General features: G+C 38.4%; 2 protein-coding genes across 5 annotated transcripts in view; both read left to right on the top strand.

Moving 5' to 3' along the window:
- micu1 (mitochondrial calcium uptake 1) overlaps nt 1-27020 on the top strand; it is a 97787-nt gene that overhangs the window by 63317 nt on the left and 7450 nt on the right. For all 4 annotated transcript variants that reach the window (XM_012954148.3, XM_012954147.3, XM_018095238.2 and 1 more), the window contains 3 exon segments: nt 1414-1611; nt 6012-6149; nt 16909-17017. In XM_012954148.3, coding sequence (XP_012809602.1) covers nt 1414-1611; nt 6012-6149; nt 16909-17017 — 445 coding nt within the window.
- Nucleotides 9020-12586, top strand: LOC101733434 (coiled-coil domain-containing protein R3HCC1L-like). Its single transcript, XM_031905446.1, has 2 exons — nt 9020-9179; nt 11685-12586. Exon 2 carries the CDS (start codon nt 11768-11770, stop codon nt 12311-12313), a length of 546 nt encoding a protein of 181 aa, XP_031761306.1. The 5' UTR covers nt 9020-9179; nt 11685-11767; the 3' UTR covers nt 12314-12586.

The raw sequence follows: 27020 nt of genomic DNA, 5'->3' as shown, positions 1-27020 counted from the left end.
TCTCTTATCCTTTCTTTCAAAGGACGACTAGTTTGACCAACATATTGTTTGGAACTTTTTTTACATGTGATTAAATAGATCACGTTTCTCGAATTACAATAAATATATTATTTGATAGGGTATGTTTAACCAGAAACGGAAGACATAAATGTTTTTGAAACTGATGTTTTTGACATAAATGTTTTTGAAATGTACAGGTAATGCATCTAGTTGAACCACATTTAAACATGCTTTTTACTGTTATCCATGTAGAACAGGGGTTCTCAACCTGTGGGTTGGGACCCCTGGGGGGTCGAATGACCCTTTCACAGGGGTCGCCTAAGACCATCAGAAAACACATATTTCCGATGGTCTTAGGAATAATTTTATGGTTGGGGGTCACCACAACATGAGGAACTGTATTAAAGGGTTGAGAACCACTGATGTAGAAGATAGAGATTCACTGTGTGTTACAGAACTAGGTGAGAAAGTGTCCCAAAGGGTCTTAGAAAATCTGCTTACGAAGGTACAATTATTACCCAAAATTTCATTTAAAATAGGGTCAGTGGGAAGAATAGCTGTATTCAACTTGATTAATTTTATTAAACTGTGAACTGAAGGTCAAGCTTTAAAATACTGTTGTTGCAAAAGCCTATGATTAAGTGCCTGCTTTAGGCATGAAATACGTCAGGCTGTTCATGTTCAAGATGTTTCTGTTTTTAAATAAATTTGTGTTTTAACTGCACCACTTTTTGCTTATTTGGTTTGGTTTTCTTCAGTGCCAGCCTTGTTTTTCTCAGTTTTTGGAGTGTCCTGTGGGCTAAAGGCTTTGAGGCTAAAGCACCTGGACCTTGTATGATAATGGGGTGATTATACCCTTTAAACTAATCCAGTTGGAACCTTTTTTTCTTTAATTTTGATATAATTCAGCATAGTTTTATTTATATGAAAGAAACACATGTAAACCCTACATTTTCCTAATTTTTATAAAGGTTGGCACATTTCCCCAACATAGCAGCTTTCACCTGGCAGCTGTTTTCCGACACAAACATATTTCTTCATCAGAATGCACAGCTAGAGCAGAGTTTCTGTGGAAACCAGCAATGCCATCTTTTCATTGTCTGCTAAACTGAAGGGTGTGTTTAGTAAGCTGAGTTGAAAAGAACTGAGCATGCTCAGTAGTCAAGAGTCAACAAAAATTCCCAAGGGAGGGGCTGAGTGAATTAGAGGAGGAGAAGGAATCCTAAGTGATTAAGGGGTTGCTGCAGCCTTACTATTATCCTTTGAACAACTGGAGTGGCATGTCCTTTAAAATACTAGAAAACTATTAATAACATGTTTGTGTCTCCTATGCAGTACAACACATTATGGTAACGTGCAGTAAAAAATGGTTTAACTCACTTTATCCTTATATTTATATATTTTTTTCTTCAGGTACAAAGCATCATCAGGTCTCAGACCAGCATGGGTATGCGTCACAGAGACCGATCAACCACAGGAAACACCTTAAAAACTGGATTCAGCTCTGCTCTCACCACCTATTTTTTTGGGGCTGATTTAAAGGGGAAGTTAACAATTAAAAACTTTCTTGAGTTTCAGCGTAAGCTCCAGCATGATGTATTGAAGCTTGAGGTAAGTCTCTATTAAGAAGCTGATTTATTAATGCTTGAGCAATTGCTTACTGAAACTATGCATGAGTTCCTGAAATCATGTTCAAGTTATTTAAAATCCTAAGTACTAATTTTAAAATTAAAACCAGCAGTGTTATTATTCAGTGCATTGATAAAATGAAAAAGAAAGTCATTTGATGTATAAAATGTTGTAGGCAGGATTGTGAACTAAACTCCCTGATTCATTCCCTAAAATTCATATGTAAGTTGGGGAAAAACACAAGACATATTTATGGCTTCTTCTTATCATTAGGGGCATCATTAAGTCATACATTGGCATGAGTTACTGGCATCTTAGGATGATGTAACGCTTTTGCTGCCTTAGCTATGCATACGGGACAGTCTGCCCGATTACATAATTAAACTGGTTCATTGGCAGTGATTCATGCACAGAGATATTTTCATATATTTTTTTTTCAAAACATTCTATATTCCATTCATGTCCATTGGAAAGCTTCTTTAAGCAAAAGTATTTTTGGGTGCAGGAGCCCTTTCATTTAACCTCTTGTATGTCCTATTTATCTTAGATGTTTATCGTTTTACTATCCGTTCTACTTTTAACCTAGGGAACATTTATATTACTGCACAGTATCTTAACTCAGTCATATCCAACTTTCATAGCACTGATGAAAAACAATTCTACGCTAAAGGCTTCAATGCAGTATTTGAGAAACATAGATTATTGTGATTTGCAACAGATATGTTTGGTTCTTGGTTACAGTTTGGCCAACTTTGTTTGATGCTTAATCTCACTGGTAAATATGCCCTTTGTGAAATTTCACTTTGGCTAATACCACATGGGAGGGTTTTTTGCCATTTATAAACCCCCTCTGGTAAAGAATGTAGTTTTGTTCTATAGCAGTGTTTCTTAACCTTTTTTTAGTGGACCCAAACTAAGTCGGTGAATATAGGAATCAATTTCATGATCAAGAAGTTCGTTTTGAACGAACCTTAAAATGACTAATATTTTCTACTTTAGGAAGAAAGTATATTATTAAAGAACATTGTGAATGCCCATTCTAAACTGTATTGGGGCCCATTTCTGGGTCCAAACCTATAGATTAATAATCTACCTTTTATAGTGCAAGTTTAGAAGCATATAATTATACTTAGAAGTTGTTATTAGCTACTTGGACGTACTGTTTGTTAGAATATGAATTTCCATCAGTAGATGGCTAATTAAAGTGTGTGTGACTTCACCTCACCATAATTTGGGGTTTTTTGTTTTGCTGTGAAGTTAAAATGTACAGTGTGAGTTTCCCCTGTGTTTTTCTTCTTAGAAATAAAATATAATTATAGCTGAAATATGTTTGTGTTTTCCCAGAAAAGATATTACTTTTGAGCACTTTTTGTCTTTTATAATTTTAAAGAAAATTATTTTTGGCAGGTAAATACAACTGTTGTCGTCCTGCAGATTTGGTTGTCTGCTTTGATTACTGTTACCTATGAAATGGCTTCATCTTATAGTACGTTCAAACAAAAATAAGATATAGCTTAGGGAATTCATCACCTTGGATAAACTTTCTCATAGCAGATGCTAAAGGCTTCTACATATATAGTCTCTTGGTAACAGTAGCATGGAAATGAATGTGTATAGTTGCATTAATGGTGGTTTCTCTAAAGGGAATTTATATGATGGTTTTGGTAAGAAGACATCTTAAAGGTTAATATGTTTTTTTTCAGAATTCATTAGGTAATAGTGCTGCTCCAGCAGAATTCTGCATTGAAATTTGTTTTTTAAATGAGCAAACAGATTTTTTTATCTTTAATTTTGAAATCTGATGTGAAACTAGACATAGTCTTAGACATAATTCTTGGTTTCCCAGGTGCCCTTAGCCATTTGTCTTGTGCTCTGATAAACTTCAGTCACTCTTTATGGCTGCACTGCAAGTTGGAGTGATGTCACCCCCATCCCCCCAAGCAGCCCATCAGCAGAACAATGGGCAGGTAACAAGATAGCAGCTCCCTGACACCTGTATTGCTAAAAAAATGCTTCCATCCCCACCTAATGCTAGATATGAGAATAATAAAAATAATAAAAAGCCCAAATCTGACCGTGATTCCTTTTGTTACATTGAGTAACAATAGCTTATTTGGAAGCAGTTCTATTGTGTAGTAATTTACAATGTAAGGTGCAGTGTGCAAAGTTTAAAAAGAATTTCTTGCATTGTTTAAGACACCTCAGGTTTCTGTGCTTCTTTCTTGAGGTGCAGAGATCAGTGACTTGCCAGTTGGATAGAATACTGCCTGTGTTAGGCTGTGTTCTATCCAAAAGGGGCTGGTAGGGAGGTGCCTAGGCATCCCACCACCTGCTTACTACCCACCCCCTAACTTGCCCTTCAGACATGCAAGTTAGGGATTGTCTGTGCATTGGGGCCCTGCCATTACCACCCTAGCGCAGGTAGTAAGCATAATACTTTAGGAATACAATCCTGATCTTACTGGACTGCTGCTCCAGCTTGCTTTAACTCTTCATAATATAGCATATTGGAATTATGATTGAGCAATGTGGCTTAGACCCTACTTAACATAAATGAAGCCCTGTACAAAACACCATGAGCCCTTTGGTTATGAGACTGTTGTCAACTACTACATTGTCTCAGAAAAGTGCATTTATGTTAAAATCCATCAGTCTCACTATGCTAGAACCTGCTTGCTAGGATTGTTAGCATGAAAACATGATGCACACATAGTACTGGCACGGAGTTATCATTTAGGAACGTGTAAGCCTGCCTTCCCAAGCCATAACTGCATTACAGCTCTAGTGTATAACTATATAATGAACAGTGTGTTTCTAACTCAAGTAAATGGAAGTGGCTGCCAATGTGAATTTTCATTGCTAAATGCAGTCATATACACCTGTGTGCCTTAGGCAGTGGACTATCTGGCACTATTGAGCATTACAATGAAAAATACTATTTTGTATGTAAATGTTAATAAAATGTTTTCAATGATTTAGCTTCCCTTTAAAAATTCCGTTCCACTGTACAGTAAAATGCACTTGCTCTTTAACTCTGACTATAAAAAAATAGAGTTTTTGTGGAAAGTACATTTTGAGAAGGTTCACAGTCTGAAAAGGATAATACACTGAGTGCCAAACTGATAGGTGTTTGATTCATTGCTTTCTGTCAGCGCTTTCCAGATGGATAAATTATGCACTAAACTTCCATATCTAGGAAAGAAATATTCTCTGTCCTTTTGTCCTGTGACCTAAGTTTACATTTATACAGTGCTAGTCATATAGGCTAAGTAGCATTGAAAAGATGGCTATCATAACGGTGTTAGGGGAGATGTTCTGATGATGTTGATGTTTTGCTATACATTAGACAGCATCAAGGGGTCATTTTTGTTTTTCCTGATTATTTCGCTCTAAACCTTATTGTCAGTCCTTATATAATTTCATTTCAAGTGTTTGAATGAAAATGTAAATAATAAATCAGTAGGAAACAAAAGCAGTCCAGTATAATCACCTAACTTTTAGTGATAAAATGTTCCCTTCAGTCTTGAACAACGAAAACCAAATGCATTATAAAGTTTAAAAGTTGTCAGAGTTAATTTATTGGAATATAGTGTGGTCTTGGGTTACATGGGAAGAGTTGGGACATATTTTTTATTTAGGATATCCATTCTGGGGCCATAATAGCTGTAGTTTTGTCCTTGGTGTGCTTAAAGGAAACAGTAACACACAACACCAACAAGGACTTTGAGTCCAGAATAGCCCTTTATAAAAATAAGACTCCCTAATTCCTAGGAATATGGGCCATGTGGCAACTCAAGGGCTTGCAATGACCTACAATATGACCATTAATACTTAGGACCATTGGTGTAGTAGTCATGGTAGGTAGCCATTTAAGATGGAACAAAGGCATGGGTTACATAGCATATAACATATAAGGTCTGTAGAATGCAATGGTATTTTACATAGCCTATCTGTTATCGGTTATATAACCTAATTCAGCCCCATTTCAATTTGAATAGCTACCCCTAAGGCTACATATCAGCTTATTTATATAAACTATAGTTGTTTTTCTGAAGCAAACACATAACTTTTCCCAGTGCAGGGCAATAGTACATTATAATATAATAATATAACTTTGTTACATTATCATTTTTTGGTGTCATTGTTCCTTTAATATTATTACCATATTTGTACAGTATTATTGTTATAGAGGGCACATTTGGTGTTTTTTTTTTTTTACCTCTTTAGCATTGCACTTGTTGCTCTTGCTTTGATCTTTGAACACTTCAGTTTTAAATATGCTTATTTGTCTAAATATGATGCTTATATTCCCTGCCCTCATGCACATTTATCTTGTCAGTCTTGTGTCTGAGTTTACTGATATAGGTTGCATTTCTCTTTAGTTTGAGCGGCACGATCCTGTGGATGGACATATCACTGAGCGCCAGTTTGGCAGCATGCTTCTGGCATACAGTGGGGTGCAATCCAAGAAGCTCACTCATATGCTAAAGCAGCTAAAGAAGCGCTTCAAAGATGCAGAGGTAAGCCATTTTGGTTGTAAGATCTTATTTAACCGTATGGATTGGACTTGGTGGACACGCACATTGTTCTTGTTAGAATAAATCATGCACAAGTGAAGATGTTCCCATTAAAATGCAATTTAATTTTAGGGTTCTATTGCTGAAGAACTGATTCAGTTATACATTGATTTTGTTTGTGCAAACCTTTAGCAAGCCATATAATCTGTTCATATTTGGAATTAATTGGACTGGCATGTCCAACATTATCTAGCTTTTAAAATCCAGCACAATATTTCACAGAGGTTTAAAATATAATAATGTTTTAATCTTTGTATTATGTAAGTGGCATATGATATTTTAAAAGGTGTTATTACTCTAGAGCACAGTACTCCAGAATAGTAATCTATGTCCCCCACATTGGTTCGGTTGGCAACCTCAAATGGTAACAGTGTAGAGCCTTACAAGACCTGTGCCTAATAATATGCAGGCCAAAATATTCTGGTTCCTTTTCTGATTAATGGAACGGTTGTCTGTGCCCACCCTTTTCTTACATAAGTGTGTAATTAATCATATAGCTATTTAATATCCAGCACCAGACAGTTGCTGGAAAAAACTCCAGCAAGACACCTATTAATCTGCAACAAATGCATAATTTGGGTTCCTAAAAGCTGCTGAAGTTTTCCTTCATAACAAAAGCACATTCAGTAAAAATTATGGAAGTTGGTGAGCTTTTTTGACACAAAACGCGAGCTTGTAAAATCACGTGGGGGTTTCCTTTATGATGGCTTGAGCCCAAAGACTTGAGCAATCATAAATGTGCCCATGTCACATTAACCTTAGCTTTTACCAAAATTGAACCCAATACCCTTTAAGATGGATTACATTCCTGTCACCTTGTGCATACAAAAGCAATTTCCAACAATAATGTTCTTCCCTTTGGTGTTAAACAGACTTTTCTATTTTTGGAAACGGAAAAAAGGGTCTGTTTTAGCATCAAAGAGACGACCAGCTCATATTAATTGCCATTGGCTTTGGAATGAGAGTATGGACACGTCGGTGTCTGACCTTATAGTGTTTGTCTAATATTGGCTTACATAGATGTCAGCAAAACTCTGTAGAATTAATTTCTCATAATACTCCCTATTTGACATTTAATAATGGTATATATGGACCTGTGTATATTATTATTTATACAGTATCTATCATTTTGTTTTAGCTCCCAGTGTTTATACACATGGGCCCTTACACAGCATGTTTGGTCATTTCCAGCATATTACCTTTGAGACACATGGACATTTGAGTGTATTGTAAATTCAAAATGTATATTTAGTAATTATTTAATCTTCTTATTTGTTTATTGGTCCCATTCTTTAAGTGGGAAAACATAAATCACATTTAGCATAATCTTTTGTGGCTAATACCACAATGTTTATGGTAAAATAATGCCATAAAAGATACAAACTGAGAAGATAAGTAATAAATATTATTCAGGCAGAGACCTAAATGGCATGAATCTGATACTGTCATTAGAAACCTGAATAAAAAATCTGCAGGCATAGACTACCAATTCAGCTTGACAGTTTTATATAAATAAAAATGCATATATTTTTGTTTTGTTGCCTGAGGTTGGACATGTTTGTTTCTTGTACAATTTATGTAGTACTTCTGTCCAGTGAACAGTGCTTTTGCTTAAGGCTTTGGTTATTAAGGAAGATTACATTAAGCCTTGTAAGGAATAAAAACAATTTCAGAAGGTAGTCTTGCTCTTTATTCTCAGTACTTCAGATTATAATACGTTTTACCTGTACTTAGTCTTCCCCTTTGATATTTCTTATTAAATTGCGCTGCATCTCAAATACACAGCTTTGGGGATGGTACCAAGCTGTAGTGGATTTGTAGTTTTATACAAATGTTATGTAAATTCTTACTAATGATTCCTTTGTATTGGTATGTAAACCTGTGGGTCCTGTGGGTATTGGGCCGGCCCACACATCACTAATTCTTGTATATTAACCTGTCTGGAGGTAGTAGGGTAAATTTAAAGGGGTGGTTCAAGTTACCTTTTAGAATGTTGTAGACATTCTTAGCAGCTTTTCAGTTGGTTTTCATTTTTTTTTTTTGTTTTTATTTTAAATAGTCTTTTGAATTATTTGCCTCACTCTTCTGACTCTTTCCAGTTTTTAAATGGGTTCACTGACCCCAGCAGCCAAATTCTCTTGCTTTATGAAGTAGTGCTGGGCGGTATGACCAAAAATTTATATCACGGTATTTTTCAAAATTATATCGGTATCACGGTATTTGACGGTATTTTTTTTCCCCATGCATGATTAGGTGACCACCCCAAACACCCGCCACCCGCACCCCCCCCGCCACCCCAAACACCCCCCATCCGCACGCAGCCCCCCCACCCCCCCATCCGCACGCACCCCCCACCCCACCCCACCCCAAACACCCCAAACACCCCCCCATCCGCACGCACCCCCCCACCCCCCCATCCGCACGCACCCCCCCACCCCAAACACCCCCCCATCCGCACACACCCCCCCCACCCCACCCCACCCCAAACACCCCCCCATCCGCACACACCCCCCCCACCCCACCCCACCCCAAACACCCCCCCATCCGCACACACCCCACCCCACCCCAAACACCCCCCCCGTGATCTGTTTTTACCGGTATACCGCCCAGCACTATTATGAAGCTACAATATTATTGTTATTATTTAATTACTCGTCTTTCTATTCAGGCCCTCCTCTATTCATATTTGTGTCTCACTTTTAAACCACTACCTGGTTGCTAGGTTAAATTGGACCCTAGCAACCAGATAGCGGCCAAAATTCCAAACTGAAGAGCTGCTGAACAAAAAGCTAAATAATTTAAACACTGCAAATCATAAAAAAAAAAAAACTAAGACCAATTGCAATCAGAATAGCACTCTCTACATCATTCTAAAAGTATTTAAAAGGTCAACAATCCCTTTAATCTTCATGTCATGCCTGGGTAACGTGACATCACTGTTAGAAGCAGACATTTTCATGACAGGATTCAGAGGTGAGTGCAAATAGAATATGAGCTGCAAAAATGATGTTATGACCATAGTTAGAAGCTGTCACTATACAGGCTGTGATCAGCTGCTACTTACTGTTTCCTGTTTCCTGAAAAGTCAGTATTAGTATTTACAAGAAATATCAACAGGCTCTCACACATCCCACAAAGAGGCAAGGACATATTAAGGGGAGATAACCCTACACATTGTGCTGCACAGCACAAATAGGCTTAGTATTACGGTTTTTATTGTTAAAAGGTCAAATCTAAAAACCAATGACTTTTTTTAACCACCTACACAAAAGGGATGAGTAGTTGGGCATGTCAGTGGCAGAGGAGGCGTGGCCTAAAATGTCCAATTTCTCATAGAGAGTATTGATTAATCTATTCTCATTTTATTGGATTTTCTCAAAAGCTGTCCTTATTCCACTGTATGTTTGGGTAGGCCCAGTTAATGGCATAGACACATATGATCTCCCTTTCAGTTAATCAATTTTTATCGCTGTTTTGGAGTTGACAGTTGAAGCAGGAACATACTAATGTTAGGCAGGAGGATGCCTGTAGTATTTGCTGTTCCAAAGGTGCTTACACACAGAAACAAAAGTTTCAGTAAACTCTAACTTCAGTAATCAATTTGGGTCTTTACAGTTAAAGGGGACCTGTCACCCTAAGAAATAACTCAAAATTATTTTCTATATTGTTAGTTGAGCAAAATAAATTTCACTTACTCTATATAAATAATATAAATCTTGTTTCTCTGCTTGCTGCTCAATCACAGCAAGCAGGCACCATTTTGTGGACACTGTTATTAAGGCAAGGTTTGTATCATAACAAAATCTTGTTTATGTGCCAGAATGGGGGACCAGATGCCCAGGCCCATGCACTGGCTACACAATTAAATGATGGGGAGGGGAAAAGTGAGATGTGCAGTGACATCTAGGTAGTGCTGAACGGAAAGCTAAAGTTATTGTCTGCCCCGCCTCTATGCCTAAGGCATAGAGGCGGGGCAGGCAATATATGATTGACAGCTGGGATTTTTAAATGCCTTTATAATGGGTTTGGATGTGTTAATATAAAAATGAATTTGGGTTTCATTTTTAATTTGAAAAGGACTTTTATTATACAACTTTTTATGTCTGGGTGACAGGTCCTCTTTAACTGTTTTCCCTCTGTGTTTTAAATGGGCCTTATAGCTTCTTGTACAACATGAGTTCAATGAATAGGGATTGTGCTGAACATACTGTACTTTTTGCCTGTTGTTTTAATGACAAATCTATTGGTTTTGTTATTTCTTGAGCAAAACTTGAGCAATAAACAGAAATTTAAGCTGCTGTTTGGTTCTTGCCAGGTCAGTAATTAAATTACCATTACACCACCTCCCTCTTCTAGCATTTGTTGTGACTGAGGCAACCATTATGCAGGGAGGTTATCTGTGCACTGGTAATCTAATTACCTACCTCTCAAGGACAAAACATGGACTATCTTCCCTGTCCCTGTTTGCCCTGTTTAACACAAAACATTCTTTTCGCCTATTGTTTTAATAACAAAAATGTATGTTCAGCACAAGTCCTGTTCATTAAACTCATGTTGAACAAGGCAGTATACTGGCCCCTTTTTACTAGAATTAAGATATTTAAATTTGCTATACTACCGTATATTGTTTTATGTTCTCCATAGGAGTGTGTTGCTTATGGCTTCCTATTGTAATGTTACTAAAAAAAAAACTGCAGGATATTGGCAAAATATTGTACACTATAAGAGACATAAAAACATTGTTTCTGCCTTTTACATGCAGTGTGCAACCTGCCCCCAAATGCAAGGTATTTTCTGCCATTTGGAGCACTGGGAATTGCTCACAAAAGATCTGCAGTACACTGAAATACTGGTTAAGAATAGTGCATTGAGGGGGATCAGACCTAACTACTTTGTACTTTACATAGTTTTTCAGCAGCCCGTATGTGCTGTCAAGTACAAAAAATTATCGGGACGATAATTCGAAGCCCATGCACGGTCCAAAAACTGTACGAAACATATATCGGTGCATGTATGGCCAGCTTAATACTGTAATGCTGGGAAAGAAAAGTGCATTTAAAGTACAGGTATCGGACCAGTTATTCAGAAAGCTCTGAATTACGGGAAGGCCATTTCCCATCGACTGCACTTTATATCTTAGTTGGGATCAAGTACAAAGTTCTAATTCATCCTTATTTGAGGCAAAAAAAACCTATTGGGTTTAAATAATGTTTTAATCATTTTTGGTGAATTTAAGTTATTCAGGTCCAAATTACAGAACCCCCTCTTATCCAGAAAGCCCCAACACAACAGTTTTTTGTACATTGATTTTTTTTTCAGCAGCCCATATTCTCTTTATGTCATGATAGGCATAAGTATTACCCTTTAGTTCAGCTTGGCAAGATAGGTTGTATAGTTTAGCTAGCAAGCATTTCTATATACAGTATTGCTTCTATAGACGTGACTTTTTATTTTCTGTGTTCTTTATGTCTTTCTTAGAGAGGTTAAAGGAAATTTTCTGTTACTGAAAAAAAACTGCATAGTTTAAGAAATCAGATCAACTGTGACTACAATATTCTGACATGAATAATTTTAAATTGGAGCATGTCATTGAAATATATGATTTCCCAGCTTCCTTTGAAAATAAGGATTTCATGGAAGCATTTTCCAGCTTCCTGCAGTGTGGATTTGACATAAAGTGGGTGGACAGTAGCCATGTCCTTGGCATCTTTTCAAGCACTACAAAAGCTAGGGATGCCCTGAGAAATAAGAACCCAGTGTTGAAAATGCGACCACTGGCACAGTCCACAAGAGCCTCCCAAGCTAAAGCAAGAAAATATGCGGAGTTCCTACAGCCGGTGAGACCGCGCCCTCAGACATCTGCGCTGGCCGCTAAGCGCTTTGTAATGCAAGCTCTGGGATTGCACTGCACACAAAGCAAACATGAATATATAGCTGAGCTCGGAAGGCTTAAAGGTAAAAAGGAGAGGAAGTGTAATGTAAGACCAGCAGGGAAAGCCTGCCGCCACTCCCATTCTCCAACATATGCACTGTCATATAGGCATCTTGCAGAGAATTCTGTGGGCATGTGTAATATGGAAAAGGATACAGAGGTAAAAAAAATCTGAAAGAACAGAGTGACAGGTGGATTTCAGACTCTTTGCAGTCTACAGAGTCACCAGCAGGCAAAGACTGTCCAGCTTCCCGTCCTCCCAACATCTGCAGTGATCACAAAGCACATTCAGATGCATGCTGTGGGACTCGGCCACACATAGAGCAAAACGGAGTATGAGGCAGTGTACATAAAGCTTAAAAACAAGAAAGAGAGGAAGGATTTTGCATCTGTACAGAAAAAAATGACATCAGTTACTTTAATTAAATCTGACGTGTTTTTAATGCTACCTTTGTTTCTTTATCAAATGCATTTTAAAATCTGAACTTGGGTATAGTCTGTCCTGCAGGGAGGCCCATATATCAACATTATCATTTTTGTGGTTTTAGAGGTTTTTGAAACCATGACTAAACTCACTTCCACAAATGTCAGCCATTTAGCAAAGGATGTGAATAGAAAAAGCACAAACAAATAAACAGACATACCTATTTGAAAGAAAACCATACATGTAAGAACCAATTACAGCCCCCTCCCCCCATTAGGCTGGCAGAGTAATGCAACCCTTTTTTCACCTTGTTCTATTATTGAGTGATGGATTCTGGTAGTTGGAGTACATTCCAAAGAATTGGTGAACCACCTACTATAGAAAGCAGAGGAAAGTTAAAGGGCTAGAATCCCAACACCTTCACAACACTTTCACTTCACTGTCAGCAAAGAGAGCTTGGGGAAAAAAAAAATTATATATATATATATATATATATATATATATATATATAGCGAACCCAGGGTGGTTATATTCCAAAAACAATCAATTGTGTATTAAAAACGCTGTTAGGCTGTTCATGCGTTTTTAATACACAATTGATTGTTTTTGGAATATAACTCGGTGTTGCTGGTCTTTTTTGGATATATATATATATATATATATATATATATATATATATCTCCAAAAAAAGACCAGCAACACCAAGTTATATTCCAAAAAGACCAATCGTGTTTTAAAAACACATGAAAAGCCAACGTTACGTAACGTAACGTTGGCTGTTCATACGTTTTTAATACACGATTGATCTTTTTGGAATATAACATAAAACATAATAACAATAAAGAGCGGTGTATACTTTCCGTTTAATGGCCTTAGCTGCCACAGTCCAGCTACTAGGTCACCACTAAGCAAATGCATTAGGCCAGTAATGGTGCATTGGTAGTTTCAGATTTACACTGATACATGTAAAACAGCATATGCTGGCAAATGTCATATTTAGAGATGTGTAGGTACTGCTTGTAGATTACTTGTAGAAGACATTACGACGTATTTTAATAAAAAAAGCAAATCTGTCATAGAGTGCAGATACAGTGCTGGAAGAGCAAGTGACTTAGGATGGACTTCTAGGGGACCACAACTTTGAGGTAAGTAGCAACTACTTGTCACGGCTACAAAAATAGACAATTCTGACAGTTTACTTATAATTGTCTCTATGTGTGTTTTAGCTGAGGTAATTCTCAATATTGTATATGGCAGGGTATTTTCTGGCATTTAGTTGCCGAGACAAGTAGTTGCTACTGTATAACCGCTACTGAGTTTTATCTTAAGTCGCTGCAACTAATCACCCCATGAGTCTTTGCCCTTAGTGCTTTTGCACCTATGCCTTTGTAAATTAGCCCTTTTATAATGGGCATTTAAGATACGTATTCTTGTAGCAAACATGACAAGACTGTTGTAGTTTCATGGACAATATTTGTATTTCTTCCAAATTTTGCAGCCAGAAAAGCAAAGCTTCTATTGCAGTTTTATCCTAAATGAGTGTAATCCACACATGGCAAAGTGAGCCTTAATACAGCAGCAGCTATTAAACTCTGAGAAAGGTTGGCCAAAATATGAGCATGTTGATAGCAAGCACTTAGGGAAGCACATTGTCTGCCTGTACCACTTTCTTTCATCATTTATGTATTATGCAGCGGGTCACAGTTGGGAGCATTCCACCAGTGTTTAATTGCTTTTGGGAGGTACCCACCTGGTTATTAGCTTTAAGCTTGTTGTCATTGACAGTGAATTAAATTGAACATTATGGGTAATGTGAATCTTTCTGGTCCATTCACTTCTTTCACAGATCGCTAAAACTTATTTCCAAAAGCTTTGCATCTTTTTGACAGGGCATTATGCTACAAACTAAGTGCCTCTTTATGACCCATCTTTTAGCATTGCAGCACATCAGCAGTCACGTATGCAGAAATATAAATTTGCTTTATTGTGGCAGCACAGTGTATATGTCGTTTTTGCTGCAGAAGATGCCCTGTGAAGATGATATTCTTTTAACATCATTTCTGCATTTTATTTGGGAATGTTAGTTATCCTTAAAAGGAGTGGCGGGTTCCAGTGCTCAGGGAGCAGGCTTTATGTGTATCACATACAAAACATAAAAAGCACTGTTGGCCATTGCATGATACCCCTATAAAGATAAAAGGATTGAGAACTGAAGTTGCTTTAATTAAAAATACTCTAAAAACATTTCTTGTGCCAACTATTCCATTTCCAGCAGGCTACTTTCCCAGGCTGTTTAGGAAAGCTGGCAGGATCTCTTTGCACAGCCAGCCCAATCTACATCTCCTTAGTAGATAGCCAGGAGTTAGGGCAAATCTAACAGAGAACCACAATATATCTTTCCCTGTGCAAGGGCTGAGCTTTGACTGGCTACACACATTCTGCTGTGCTTCCTGGGAAGGAAGACAGAGACCAGAGTGAGACTTAAGTGCCTGTGTTTACTGTAATACTCTCCAACATGATCACAACCTTACATTATTTCTACTACATGTCCAAACTATTACCCTCTAACCTAACATCTAACAGTAAAAATCTTAATAAAAGTAGTTTTGAAGAGGTGATTTTAATTTTTAGTTCTGTGAAATTCAAACAAAATCTATAGGCATTATTAGAAATGTGGCATATACAAGAAGAGCTATAAATGAGTGACACAAGAGTGCCTGAACCTGCCTGTGTGGTCATATGAGCTGTCAGAAACCCTCTTGTGCCCTATACAAGTGTAACATTATGGACCACTTGTGAACAGTATTATATACTCTGATTCCACTACACAGAAATGTCATAGGCCCCCAATAACCCCACATAGTTGCTCTGTTGCAGAGAAGCTTTACAGTTGAAGATTTTGTTTAGATTCTTAGGGTAGATATATAATGAACCAGTATATGATTATTCAGAATATCGATCAAGTCTAAATCATAGCAGCTTTGGCAGCTCCCAGGGAATGAAAATCATTTTAGTGTTAAACACATCCGGCAGCTGTTAATGTGGTTATGGAGGGAACAGTCTGTTCCAAAAGAGCAATCTTTAGATTTATCAAAAGAAACATGAAAAACATATCAGCCTTTCCTTGAATATTTGTATATATTTTAAAGCTATGCTGGGGGTTGTTAGGTGTACTTCTCATGTGCTGAAAACAGTGCAGAATAAAGATCTAAACTACTGAGGACAATAAGAAGTTTTTGGGGACAAATGACAAAAGTACTTGGAGAAGCATTCTAAGTAAAGGTGGACGTACAGAAAAAAAAGGACTGCATCGGCAGCTTATGGGCCTGTATGGGACCCTCAGATGGACGTATCCAGCTGATATGTGCCCGAAAATTGGGCAGATGTGGATCACGCAGGTTTAAAAGTCCCGTTGGAGCAAGGAGTGCATCAGCTTATTGATGCTGTCCTCGCCCTGATGGTCTGCATACCATAAATGTGATCTGATCATTTGGCCCTCGGGCCAAAAGATTGGATGAAACTTATTTTGCCCTCCTCAGGGTGGGCATATTGGGGAAAGATGCAATCAAGGTAGAATCAATTGATTTTTTTTGGGCTAAGATCCACTTTAAGCTTTCATCCATGAATGAAGGGTGATATCCCTACAGTGAGTACCAACCATTTGGGTTTTAGCTGAGCTACCACCATTAATGTGGGTTTGGTACCACAGAAGTTAGACAGCACTGGTGTTAAGCACCGGAAATTGTAGAAGGCAGTTTCCGTACCTAATGATGTTCATATGTTTTACCACCGGCAATTCACGCTGACACCTCGCTGTTTTGCCACCCACGCTGGAGGAGATTAGGTGCGTAACTTGTTTAATGCATAAATATATGAAATATTAACTATTCTGACATAAACAAAGGACTATTAAATCTTGTGTACAGGAATACATGGAATATAAAATGATCTAATTGTCACAATAATATGCCTTTAGATGTTTTCCTTGTATGTTGTCATCCACAAAATTATGTTTATCATTTGACTCAGTTCTTTTTGATTTCTAATATTTTATTGGTCATTACTGTAGTGCAGTAACTAGTAACTCATTTCACATTGATTGCCAATAGTTCAGCTTTATAGATAGCATGTGGCTCAGATGAATAACTTATATATATGTATCCACTGTGAACCTCATCTGCCAGAAGCAATACTTTACTGAAGGATTGCTGGAATCAAGAATCCTGTGGTTAATGAGCAGATGTCCCTTCTTTGTGCCAATTTAACCTCAGACATGCCTACATTTTTTCTTTCAACTCGATCAAGGTTTTATGGGTATATACTCCTTTGTTTTCAATTGGTTTTAGGGGCTGACATTTGAAGAGGTGGAAAATTTCTTTACCTTTTTGAAGAATATAAATGATGTGGACACAGCCCTGAGCTTTTACCACATGGCCGGCGCCTCACTTGATAAAGGTATGTCTTTAAAGGTAAAGCCTATGTTTTGGGCAAGTGTTTTTTCAGGGAAGGTTACAGGCAAGTAGTGCATGGTTGTTGACAGGTAAGTGGTATATATTTTAATATCCATTAATAACCCTTATGTACACATGAAGAAGAAGTGTGAAAATTATCATGGTGCGTGACAAACAATAGTTTTATTCTTAATTGCCACAGAAACTATAAAGGATTGCATGTGATTCATTTTATGTAAGGTTTTTGAACCAATATTACCATAATGATTGTTTTATTTCTCCCCATAATGCTCTCACTGGACTATAATTTGCCATAAAGAAACAAATCAGAAATATACAGTATGAGAATTTATAAGGAGACTGTGCTCCCCCCCTTAAAGGGATTGTGCCATGATTTTATGGTGTCCTTTTTATTTCTAAATTATGCTCTTAACATAGCAAATGTTTTTTTTTAATAAAAAAAACATTTAAATGTAGAAAGCAGGATCATGATGATGTGATTCTAACAGTTCACAATACTGAATATGTGCTAAATAGGCTGACTGAGGTATAATCAAGGACATTATAGATATGGGGTTCATTATCCAGAATACTTAAAATTATGAGAAGGTGATTTCAGATAGACTCCATTTTATTAAGTGAATTTAAATTTTTTTAAATTATTTTCTCTGTAATAATAAAGCAGTAGCTTGTACTTGATGGTAACTAAGCTGCATAAATCCATATTAGTGGCAAAACAATCCTATTGGCTTTATTTATGTATAAATTATTCTAACCCACTTAAGGGATCTTTTGATAATTTGGATCACTATACCTTATCTGGAAAACCCCAAGTTCCAAGCATTCAAGATAACAGGTCCCATACCTGTAGTGGGTAAAGTAGGACAAAAACATTTTCCAGAGTGTCAAGGAGTAAGAATTTCAAGATACATGGAATGGTATTTTATTGATTTTTCTGAGAAGCCACAAAACTAAGGAAAATGATTTTTTATTTGCCCCGCTGAAGCAAGTTATTGGATCTCTGTAAGAAGTAAAAGGTGTTTATAAGCAGTAATAGAATTGATAGTGAAGACTGCTTTACTGAGAGAAGTGAAACATGACATGCAGTGGAGAAAATAATGTGGAACGAGAATATATCAGCAATACTTCATGTTTTTATTTGTGTGTGAGCACAAGGTGTAATTTAGAGTTCTGTTAGCCATGACCAAAGAGATCTGCCTTTTAGGCAAGGGCCAAAATCAGGCTGATCAAATTGTTTGGATCATAATGAGAGAGCACCCCATCAACCATGGAACGATGGTATTTTTAATACAGTATATCAGATATCTGGCTGGGGGATCAGTCCATTTTATTGACCCAGCTCAGAGATCAGTAAAATGCTGAATTGGAAGCTAACTTCCAATATTTGCAAAGATGTTATAGCTTTCGTTTTACATTTAACTATTTACTTGAGGGAAGTAATCTAGTCATTTACACTTTGACCCTGTTTTAAGGCCCCTGTTTTCTGGCTTTTATGAAGGTGTTACTGATTGAGCTTGCAGACTTAAGGTCCCCATACACGGGCAGATCCGCTCGCTTGGTGATGTCGCCAAGTGTGCGGATCTTCTCCCGACATCCCCACCTACGGGTGGGCAATATCAGGAGAATCCAGGATAATTCGATCATTTGGCCCTGGGGCCAAACAATCAAATTATAACGACAGGCATAGGAAAAGTTGGCCCGGGAACCTCATCAACTAGCTAATGCCGTCTCTGATCCGACTAGATTTTCTAACCTGGCCGATTTCAGGCCAGATATCGGTCGGGCAGGCCCCTTGTTCCTGCTCATACACGGGCCGATTAGCTGCCGAATCGGCCTAAGGGACCGATATCGGCAGCTACAATCGGCCTGTTTATGGGGACGTTTAGCCCTGCTTAGTTACCATTATTCCCTAAGATGTTTGGTCACAAACATCCTTTTTATCCTCCCATTATGCTATTGTTGTTGTGTTATCCCTTTAAAAGAAACTTAAAAGGGGGGACTAAGTAGCCAGGAAGTGTTGTGGTCTGATGTATGTGCCTGAACAGAACTCCCCATAGCAAGGGCAACTCCCTACTTTTCTTGTAGCCTGTAGAGATAAATAGTGTACAAATATCTTACTATAGTTATTTTATTCATATTATGCAAGCTTCTATAGGAAAATATGAGGGCATGGTGTCTTTAAAATATAATTTAAAAACATACAATTCTTTAAGGTAAAAGGCTGATATATGAACAAACCGTCATAGGACCCTAGCTCTCTAAAAGAAAATGAGAGAAATGTTAGCCGTATCTTATGGCATTGTTCAAAGAGTATAATGGAATACTATCATTGTACATAAGCAGGCCTGGATTGGGATTCAGAGTAGGCTCTGGCATTTTAAGTACACAGAGGCCCAAACAGCACCCCCTCTAGCCCATTAAATAATGACTGCCTATGGCATCTTACAGCAGCCTTTACAAAGGGAAGAAGCACACCAATATACCGGCAATGCTTTCAGCACATTTGCAGAGAACAAGTGGCACAAGCTATCAGGGGATATACCCTTCTTCAGGTGAAATCTTACAGCAGCCCCTTTGGCATTTGTCAGAATTCACAAATTGCCAGTTCAAACCTGTACACAAAAAAAAACTCCAGGTAGCCTGACCCTTCAGAAAAGGCCACTGGGTACTTTTTATGCCTATCAGAATGCATCCAGTGTTCCTCTTTCATGCTATGCCCTGCATGACAAGCACGTCACATAAAAGTTATTCTAGCATAATGTCTGTGCAACAGCTCAGTGCCAGCAAAGCAATATATTTAATCAATGTATTTTCTGACTGACATCCAAAAACAAAGCAGGAAACACAGATATTTACCATTGTAGCTATAACCCTTCCTATTCTTTAGTGTTTGTTCCATTTCATTCCATTAAAGTTGTACAGCTGCTCCCAAAAAAGGGGCAAGGCTTATTATTGATAGATGGTGATTACCAGTGTAGTGAAGTCATTATTATCTGAGCATGGATGCCTAAAAAAATCAAATTTGATCGATGAAAGGAATAGGCTTCTCTGTGCAAATCCTCATAAATTGCCAGATTTATTTGGGTGCCAACTGTGCCAACAAACCTTTCACCTAACTTAGTTCATTATACTTGTTGCTTTTGTGATTTATTATGATCAGTGAAAGAGAAGATGATGTTCTTGTTGCAGCTCTTTGCTTCATTGGCTTCTCCCACTTATCTTTAGAAGCATAGATACTGTTGCTGAACTCATTTGTCAATGCTTTCTGTTTGAAAGCAATAACCCTTGTGAACCTCACTGGTTGTGTAAATGTTGTAATTTCTCCTGTTAAGGTTAATGCATAGTATTTTGAAACTGCTACTGAATCTCAAATTGTTGCTTAGTATTCTGCAGGCTTCTTTTAAACCTTGTTAAACCTTGAATGCCATTTACTCTGCCAAGGCCCCAGGTATACCAATGGTAATATTTTCTTGCTTATCTAAAGGTTTTATTGCAGTCATTCCTAAGCAAATTAGTTCTGAAACTTTGAATTGCATGTGCATATTACTGACATATAGACTTGTGAACACACTGATAAATGTAGTCATTTCAAAATGGGAAAAGGGAAGTTAAAAACTCTATGGTTGAGAAGAACTGCCTAGAATCATAATGGGCAATTCACAAACACTTTGCTCTCACTTGCTGATGCTCTGCTAGCGCCCAGCATGACAATTTAACCACATAGTATGCATGTCTGTGTCCCATAAAGTAAGTGATGTATTTAATGATATCGTGCAGAAGAGTGAGTTTAAAAAATGGTGAGTAAATAGAGAGGATGGAAGTTTTAGGTGTTGGGAGTATTAGTAAAAATTGGGGGACTTTGCAGTCAAAGTCAGTGGTACTCTTAGGGAATGCAATTGTGAGCTGGGTTAGGAAAGTTTCAGAAAGAACCCAGTATTATGTTTTACTATCATCTCTTTTTCATCTCTGATGCAAGAGAACAATGTCCTAAAGCCTAGAAGAGAACTACATTGGCACATTACTTATTTACATCTAAGTAACCTGTGGCACTCCATTATGGCTACTTTAAAAGAACAGTAACACCAAAAAATGAAAGTGTATAAAAGTAATTACAATATAATGTACTGTTGCCCTGCACTGGTACAACTGGTGTGTTTGCCTCAGAAAGACTACTGTAGTTTATATAAGTTAGCTGCTGTGTAGCCATGGGGGCAGCCATTCAAAGGAGAAAAGGCACAGGTTACTTAGCAGATAATAGACATACCCCCATTATATGAGGCTTATCTACTAGTTATCTGCTATGTAACCTGTGCCTTTTCTCCTTTTTTCCAGCTTGAATGGCTGCCCCCATGGCTACACAGCAGCTTATTTATATAGTAGCTTTTCTGAAGCAAAAACGCCAGTTTTTTTGCAGGGCAACAGCACTTTATATTTTAATTACTTTAAAACACTTTCATTTTTTGATGTTAATGTTCCTTTAATGCACTCGGAGAACTGTAGCATTCAGAATGCCAGCACGGGTCTATAAATAGAGGTGGATTGCTGGGTCGGGTGCTGGTTGGGCAGGTAGGTTGGGGCAGGTGTGGGTCAACTTTTTGTTGTCTCATCACTACTATCTAGTGAGAATGCAGAAGCCGGCATTCCCATTTCCTAACAGCTCCAGTGTCTGTGATATGCTGCACATTTCCCACTTGGGTGAAAAAGTAGTGGCTGAAGGCAGTCTTGTTTGTATGTCAGTTCTTATGTATCCTTATGTATAACGCTGCAGAATATGTTGACATTTTATATATGATTGAAGTAACAGTAATATATAAAGGGAAAGGAGAGCTTTGCATTATAATTATTAGTACTTTTACATGGCTTGTTTAACAAGAGTTCAGTAAATAAGGCTTTTGCTGAACACACTTTTGCCTATTGTTCATGTAAAAAAAAATTTCTTTTGTTATTTCTTAAGCTTCAAGGAGAAGAAAAGGTGGTTATGTTCACTTACCTGATACCCCAGGCTGGTGCTTAGAAAAAAAGTGCCCCAACCTGGGGTTCTTCTCAGCAAGCTCCTCTTCTACTACTTCTTCTTTTTGACTGCCTCAGGGCCGACGCATGTGCGGTAACGTAAAAAAGGTTTACTAGGCATGTGCTCCCAATGTGAAGAAAGAGGAGGCAGGATCGCTCCATGGTACCCACTGAGAAGAACCCTGGGCAGGGTAGTTTTCTGCTAACAAGATAATTTCTTACAGTCACTTGGGGGTGCCTAACTTTTGGTGCCCCCCAGTGATTTCAACCTTTACTTCTCCTTTAGCAGGGCAAACTGTAGTTACTCCATGTTAGGTATTGTCAGATATGTAATTTTAGGTTGTTGGAAATGCAGATCAAGCAAAATACCCAATATACAGGATACCCAGTAAGCTTGCCAGCTTATCTGTTAGATAGCCCAGTGGTTGGCTGTGTATGGCCACTTTAGGTATTGCTGCAGTGAATACTCTTAAACATTATAGAAGTGCGTTAGGACAATATTTTTTGTCTTTCATTGTTATGATCTTAGGGGAGCCTAACTAAATGAACCTTAAACGGTAGAATTTAAACCTAAAAAGTCCAGAATTTACTGTCATGGTTTAGAATAAGATTCTGTTTTGTTTATGCTTGTATTCAAATTATTGCTTTCAGACAATGTAGAACAGTAATAATTTATACCAAACAACAACACATTCAAAAAATAATAAAAATCCAAAGTCAAGCTTTTTACTTTTGCAAAAGCTGTACCTTTTTTGCTTTGATTAGATATAAAAAAGAGCAGATGCTGCAGGATAACACACATATATTAACTTACAGTGAATAATATATTCATTGGATATTCTGTCTTTTGTAATCCAACTTTTACGCTCTCATCTTTGGACTATTTCCCATCAAGCCTGATCTGCCTTAATATTTTTCACAGAGAATGTGCACTGAACCTGAAGTTCTGTCTCATTGAACAGAGAGATCCTGAGAAATGACTCGCCCAGTGCTCCCACTGCTCTTTGCCAATCGCTGCCTTTTATTCAAAAATGAGGCTTTTTTTCCCATTCCCGAACAGCATAAATTATATTTCTATTAATATACTATCTGTGCAGCAGATATAGAAGCTCTGGCAGGCCTTCTTTCCCAGATCACTCTTGGGAATAGAAGGGACATTTATCTGATCATGAAAAGTATTAATTTAGAGCTTAAACCCCTGCAGAAATGTATTTGCATGTAAAGCAAATTACACTCTGAAACCCCTGCACATGAAATGCTTTTTGAAATATTCTATATAGTACAAAACTTTTCCACTCTTGAGTGATTATTTGCAAACTAGTGCAAAGCCTTAAATAAACATTTTAATGATAGGTACTATTGCTTCAGTTGCTGGTAGGATGCATTAATCAGATTAAAACAACAGGATAGTCAATAAGTTTTATTAATAATCTTAACATGTAATCAGCCTTAAAGGAAATGTAACACTAATTTTTTTAAGTAAAAAAGCTATTCTACCCTGCACCAATAACTGCCCTATCCAGGGCCGCCATCAGAAATCACGGGGCCCCTCACAACAAAATTTTCTGGGCCCTCCTCCTCCCACTCCCTGCCCCCAATGGACCCTCCCCCAGTGACCCCACCCATCAGTTCAAAGGACACACAGACATTGGTAGCCAGGGCCCCCCTAATACATTGGCGCCCAGCAGCAGTGCCCCCCTTATACATTGGTGCCCAGCAGCAGTGCCCCCTAATACATTGGTGCCCAGCAGCAGTGCCCCCTAATACATTGGTGCCCAGCAGCAGTGCCCCCTAATACATTGGTGCCCAGCAGCAGTGCCCCCTAATATATTGGTGCCCAGCAGCAGTGCCTCATACACATTGGTGCCCAGCAGCAGTGCCCCCCATATACATTGGTGCCCAGCAGCAGTGCCCCCATATACATTGGTTCCCAGCAGCAGTGCCCCCATATACATTGGTGCCCAGCAGCAGTGCCCCCATATACATTGGTTCCCAGCAGCAGTGCCCCCATATACATTGGTGCCCAGCAGCAGTGCCCCCATACACATTGGTGCCCAGCAGAAGTGCCCCCATACACATTAGCGCCCAGCAGCAGAGCCCCCATACACATTGGCGCCCAGAAGCAGTGCCCCATACATATTGGTGCCCAGCAGCAGTGCCCCCATACACATTGGTGCCCAGCAGCAGTGCCCCCATAATACATTGGTGGTCAGTGTGCCCCGCAACCCCCCCCCAACACATTGGCGACCTGCAGCAGTTTTAATTCTCCTCTTCGGCTTTTCCGGCATCTTCATTCAGCGACATCTTCGGATCCTTCCCTACACCTCTACACGTATGTCTCCACGCGAATGGACACAGGACCTTTTATAAGGTTGCGCCCTGTGCGTACTGACGTCACATGTACGCACAAGGCGAAACCATCCAGATGACCAATGACAGGGCCCGGATTTTATCAAAGGGGGCCCCGAGCGACTAAGAAAACTGTAGCACCGCCGGGCCCCCTTTAAAAGTAAAAATTGCCCGGGCCCGGGACAGCTGTCCCAGCTGTGCCCCCCTGATGGCAGCCCTGGCCCTATCCTGCAAACCACTTAGTATTTTAAATGCTTTAATAGAAAATAACTGCTAAAACTTGGCTTCCTGTCAATTGAAGTACAGCGATATGGCGAAGGAAGGAGCTGCATCCACTATGCGACGATCGATTGATCGAGCCTAGCCTGACTCCTTCCTATACAGAAAGAAGGCTAGGGTCGATCGTCGCATAGAGGATGCAGCTCCTTCCTTCGCCGTATCGCTGTACTTCAATTGACAGGAAGCCAGGATAGGGCAGTTATTGGTGCAGGGTAGAATAGCTTTTTTCTTAAAAAAAATTTAGTGTTACTTTTCCTTTAAAGGAAACCTAAAGCTTACAAAGAAGTAGGGTAGAAATATTGTACATTATGTTTTAGGCTTCTGTACCAGCCCAAGGCAACCAACAGCCTTTAGCAGGTAAGATCTGTGCTTCAAAAGACGCCCCAGTAGTTCCCCATCTTCTTTTTTGCCGATTCACTGGTGCTGTCAGTTAATGAGCTTAGGGGCCGACTCACAATATACTGTATATACAGAAAATAAAAGTCACAGTACATGGCTGATTAGTAATTCAGATTCATGTTATGTGGCAGCTCAGAAACCAGTGAAACTTGCATCAGAATTGAATAATCAGCCCTGTAGCATCAGCTTATAATACAGGCAAACCTTATTTTCTGCTTGATAACTTGCTATGACCCCTAAGCTCAGCTTCTCACCAGCTCCCAGAGCTCACTGAGCATGTGAGTGTCACTGACACCTCTAACAAAATCCAGGCTCATGACTCCCTGTGCACTACTTTAAATACCTGAATCTTGACTGTTACAGAGATTATGTAACTTTAGACAGGTACAGTAAGTTTAGTATATAAAATACAGCATTTCTAGCCATATTTTTTTTTAGGGTTTTGTTCTCCTTTAAAGCTTATCTATACCCCATGAACCCCCTTGAACAGCCACTGCTGATGACCACTGTACTGATCCACATCATTTCCAGTAAACTTAGAGCAGGACAGTGCACACTGAGCATGTGCAGTGCCCCTGACTAAAAGATACTGGGTTGAATTTGGGAGCATTATTCTTAAATTCTTTAGTGTTTCTGGGTTGCTGTGCCTCAAGGCTAATGCTGCAAGTCTTAAGCACGTCCTTTCTAACAAAGTTTTTTAATGTTAGGCTTTAAAATGTTATATGGAAATAGCAATATTGCCCTTTACCTTCAGTCAAGTTCTGTGCCTGAATGACATGTTTTCCAAACCAAAAGGCCACCAGCATTATCTGGAAAATGAAAGAAGCAAGTGCAGAGAACGAGGATGTGTCTGGAAAAATAACAGATCAATTAGTGTGAATAGAAGAGCACAGATATACTGTATTTAGGGCATGATGAACATTACTGCAGCCTGAGAACAATTGAAAAAGCCATAAAATTCCCAGCAGTAAAATGCTTATACACGTACTCTGCATAAAAATATTGCTAACCCAATCAGATGGAGTGTAATGGAGATTGGAGAGAATATAGAGATTTGCTGCCAATAATTTTTCAACCTGGGCAAGCTTTGCGGTTTGCTTTCTATTATTTCATTTCTCTATGTTTATATTTCCAGTTTATTTTTGTCCCTTTGCATATGCATTTACCCTGAAAAGAGAAAAGTGGTAATTGCATTTACTCCACCAACATTATTTGTTGTTGCATATAATACTGTGTGCGTTCGTCAGACTGCACAGTGGGGCTTGTTTACAAAAGCACAAAATTGTGTGTATTTACATCTTATGTACACACTGTACAAGTGGCTGGTTAACTGCACACAAGACGCAAGGGACTGTGGAATGAACTTGGCCTTGAGGACATGTTATTCGTAGTGTTGGATTTGCATGCTACAACAACACACACAACTAACTTGCACCTAGTGAGTTGAATGCCAACAGCATTTTTGATATCTTCTACAGGTCAGAAAGTAAAATCAAAGAAGTGTTTGGTAACTATTTGCAACTGCAGTTAATCATGAGATTTTATATACATGGTAATGTCTGTTGTGATGGGGCATTTAATTCTTTCTGGTTACAGAAGAGCCATGAATATCCTTAAAAACAGTGCCTAGTGATGTCTTTAGTTATAATCAGAGTTGGAGTTCAGCGGCATGCCTTTATATGGCAATGGAACTGCTCTGTGGCTTATAATATCCTTAGGGGGCACATTATTCATCATAGATACTATAATTTACACCCATATATGGAAAAAAGTGAAACTCTTGCTTTTGCTTCTGCTCTATTTGATGACACCTGCCTTTATGTATTACTTGTGAAAGCAGAACTAAACGTTTCTTATAATAAATTAATTATTCAAAAATAGGGAGAAACAGTTAAAGGGAATAAAATTAAAAATATATAAATATGCCTGTATAGAAAATAAGTGCCAGG

This window comes from Xenopus tropicalis, chromosome 7, assembly GCF_000004195.4.
Source record: "Xenopus tropicalis strain Nigerian chromosome 7, UCB_Xtro_10.0, whole genome shotgun sequence".
Classification (NCBI taxonomy): Eukaryota; Metazoa; Chordata; class Amphibia; order Anura; family Pipidae; genus Xenopus; species Xenopus tropicalis.
Note: the sequence above shows the minus strand (reverse complement) of the source record. Positions and strands in the feature narration are given on the sequence as shown.